This window comes from Cydia amplana, chromosome 9, assembly GCF_948474715.1.
Source record: "Cydia amplana chromosome 9, ilCydAmpl1.1, whole genome shotgun sequence".
Classification (NCBI taxonomy): domain Eukaryota; kingdom Metazoa; phylum Arthropoda; class Insecta; order Lepidoptera; family Tortricidae; genus Cydia; species Cydia amplana.
The window spans coordinates 13805701-13809338 of record NC_086077.1 but is presented as its reverse complement, the minus strand read 5'-3'; the positions used below and the strand labels follow the sequence as shown (position 1 = coordinate 13809338).

The following is a 3638-nucleotide window of genomic DNA, read 5'->3' as shown; positions in this document are numbered from 1 at the left end:
ATACACTAGTGCGAGCGAAAATTATAGAAAGTAAGTAAGACGTTAGTGAATATGTCCGTTTTGATACTGTCAGTGACTCATAGTAAGGCTACCTACTTAATTACCCCGGTATTCGGAAAACAAGATCCGTTCTAGAGAAGAGAACGATTAAAATGGTGTTACGAGTGTTACGACCGTTCACGCATACGCGGATTTAATATTGTCTTGGCACTGAAATGTAAACTTCAGGAAAGAGTTACAGTTTTAAATAGAATAGAATTTAATTACTTATGTGTCTTGACTTTAAAGCCCAACGTTCATCTTCTGGGAGTGGTTTATCTTTAGGGGCCACAACCCTACAAAAATAATTACATTTTCATAATTTTAACTTTTTATTTTATAAAATCTTATACCTAATGTTAATGTAAGTTTAAAAGAATCCCAAATTGGCCCAATCAGTGACCATCTCGCTCACAGTTTGTTTGTATTCTTCAGTCACAGCGTATGCTGCAGGGGACGAGAGCCTTTCTGGGAGAGTTAACTCAGGATTTTTGAAGAAAGGTGCAGCAATCATGAATACGACAATGCTTATTAAAAACAAACTTTTAAGTTCCTCTTTGAATTGTTCGTAAGTACAAAACTTGTTGACATCATACCCACAGAGCGACAGAAAGCCTTTGAGTTCTGCATAGTATACGTCTACAAGTTGGTGGAAATGATTTCTTCGCAAATCCCCGGAATCGGAGAAGAACAAATACATGAAATCGTGGGCTATCGAGCCGTATCTTGACCACTGAAAGTCTATTGGTATTCCTTCTATTGGCTTGCCGTTCTAAAACAAAAAAAAAGCACGATTATCAAGTCTTCGACCACTAAGTGCCGCTTGCACCATCCCACTAACCCGGGGTTAACCGGTTAAACCGTTAACCCGGTGTCAAATTGTACTGATAACCATGATACTGATAGTGATAGGTACACTGAAAAATTTGTGCGAGATGATCTGCGAATTATCTATACGTGTAGAACCTTTCCAGAGTATTACATTTGGTGAGCTTAATATGAATTAAGTAATACGTGTAGAACCTTTCCAGAGCATTACATTTGGTGAGATTAACATTTTGTTTACATCACACTGTAAGTGTTTTCAGAGCTTGAGACAGTGATTAAAAAAAGGGTTTGTTTTAGCATAATAAAAATAAAATAACTACATAATTTAAAAACGGTAGGTATGTCCTAAATACCTATATTTTATGCGAGTCTAAATTTTTTCAGTTTATGAATGGTCTTACCTTATATTTGAACATGTGGTTATTATGCCAGTTATCACCGTGTAGAATAGCCATAGTTTTTCCAGCTTTCGCAAGTTCAATATGTTTGTTATACGAATTTGTTCCCGCGACTGTTTCAAATCGTTTCCGCAATGATTCGTCTGCAATAGCACTTATGAATTGTGTCATAGTCTTTTCTCCATGTTGGATTATACATGTATCAATGAATTCTTCATCGTGTAATGGATTAAACAAGTGTCGACTAATTTGGTTCGCCATTTCTCTAAATCGTTTCGGATAGCGTTGTTCGTAAATGAAAGACAAAGCATGTAGCTTTGCCATAGTTTGGAGCATGATTACAGCATGGTCATAATCTACACTCTGTATCGGTGCGGCGCAGAATCCTTTCTTAGTTAGGTCTTCGAGGATTACCATTTCCTGTCTGAAGTCGTCACAGACTCCATAACATTTAGGGAGAAAGCATCTCATTTCCTGCGGCACACATAACTCGAATTGATCCTGAAGGTTATCGTATATTGGGACGATCTTGTTGTAATACAAAGCTTCTCTTTGAAAGAAGTTCCTTACTGGCATGGTCTTGCGGTAGGTTATATTGGTTAGGGCGCACTTGATGACCGTCTCGAACTTCTGCGGGACTCCGTCTTTGTTTTCTGCACTGATAATGGCGTGAAATATCTCACCAACGATCCCTTCACCTTTCGCGGGTCCCGTTTCAAACTGGATATTAACGTCAGAGAACCCTTTGCTGTAGAACATATCGATCACCCTCCTTCCGAGCACATAGATGCTTTTAATTTCCATTGTTATCCACACTGTTCCACTTAATTGTGTTTATTCCGATTAAATTACGTACTTGCTCCTTGCTCGAGATCGGAACAATGGAGTCCGTTTACTCATTTATTTAACTTTGTTATCTTGGCAAGAGTAAATTGACTGTGATCATATGATACAAGGTGACATAATAATAGCAAATTACAATGAACCTTTAGATGTCTTCAATTCGAATTATTCAACATAATGCCCTTTCAGGCTGTCTAAAATATCAATCAAAATAACAGGTAAGTTTAGGCTTTGTTCAGATATTTTTGAACACGTTGACTACTCCGGTACCTGTCTGATGGCGACTGTACATAATGTGCTATTAGGTATTACTATTATTTCCAAGAAATCAATACCTAAACATTGACAGTTATTCTGAAAAACTGACAAATTGAGTAGGTACCTAACACAAATATGTAATTTTTTACACAGCCTCATCATTTTTATAATTGTTATGGCATTTCAAATTATTTTTATAGTCTATTTCATTTTGTAGTAAAGTTTGGATCCAATCCGAAGATGTAGAACATTTAGCGCATTTACGCCGGGAAATATCAAATGCCACATGCAAAACGTGCAACGTGCACGCTCTACTATCAGTGCTAGCACTAGGCTTATAGGCTTATGCATCAGATTACTACAGAAACTCGATGTACTGACGTACCTATCTTTCTATAAAAAAAAATTGAAATCGGTTATGTTGCTGATATTGATGTGATCGCTCGTGGTGATTGGTGCGCGCGAGATGTATTGCGCGTAGTGTCAAGGTTGTACGTTTATCATAACCATTTCAAAGCTTCGACTAATACTAAAGTATTTCTAAAATACTGCTGTTGTGACCCTATTTACATATGTGTGTGGTGGTCAAATCAAAATCGATGGGTCAAACCGTAGTTGTTTTTGTACCTACAGAAACAAGCGTTCTAAAAAAATGCAAGAATATTCCAAAAAAATTGGTCTGGACAAGAGGTTACCTATGTTAAAACATTTTTCTCAATCTGTTATCCCTTTGTACGATAACATCAAATCAAGGCGTCCAGTGTCCAGGGTTTGGATCGAACCATCAGCGTCTTCTGTACCTCATTCATTTCATCATTTTTTTAATTTTTTCAAGTCATTATTTCGTAAATAGCGTTTTATCTGGTACAAGCGACCTGCCCCGGCTTCGCACGGGTTAACAAATTTTACATAAACCACTTTATCTATTAAAAAAAACCGCATCAAAATCCGTTGCGTAGTTTTAAAGATCTAAGCATACATAGGGACAGACAGACAGCGGGAAGTGACTTTGTTTTGTCGAGATTTTGATGAGTTTCACTGGTACCCCTCAGACCTGGATATGGTGATAAAGGCCCACTGCTGCCAATCACCGTTCGCTGCACGCTTTTCAGCCGCCGATAGCTCGCTACAGCTACAGATACAAGCAAAACTGCCTGCCATCACAATACACCCTGTACGGTTACCATCAGTTTGTCACTGACATAAACGCCGTCGAGAACGTAATTTACTTTCTATACATCTCGCTCGCACTCGCATATTCGTGCAAACGGG

The 3638-nt window shown here is 38.1% G+C and overlaps 1 protein-coding gene across 1 annotated transcript; it reads right to left on the bottom strand.

Moving 5' to 3' along the window:
- Window positions 1-406: 406 nt before the first annotated feature.
- Window positions 407-2221, bottom strand: LOC134650730 (uncharacterized). The gene is made up of 2 exons (XM_063505662.1): window positions 1269-2221; window positions 407-811 (listed from the first exon to the last, which is right to left on the bottom strand). Exons 1-2 carry the CDS (start codon window positions 2067-2069, stop codon window positions 410-412), a joined length of 1203 nt encoding a protein of 400 aa, XP_063361732.1. The 5' UTR covers window positions 2070-2221; the 3' UTR covers window positions 407-409.
- Window positions 2222-3638: the final 1417 nt, after the last annotated feature.

Bases quoted from the DNA above. Each gene is read 5' to 3' on its own strand.
- LOC134650730 (XM_063505662.1), bottom strand. From the start codon at position 2,069: ATGGAAATTAAAAGCATCTATGTGCTCGGAAGGAGGGTGATCGATATG. The intron at 812-1,268 runs GTAAGACCATTC...TTTTTGTTTTAG, and splicing joins ACCACATGTTCAAATATAAG to AACGGCAAGCCAATAGAAGG.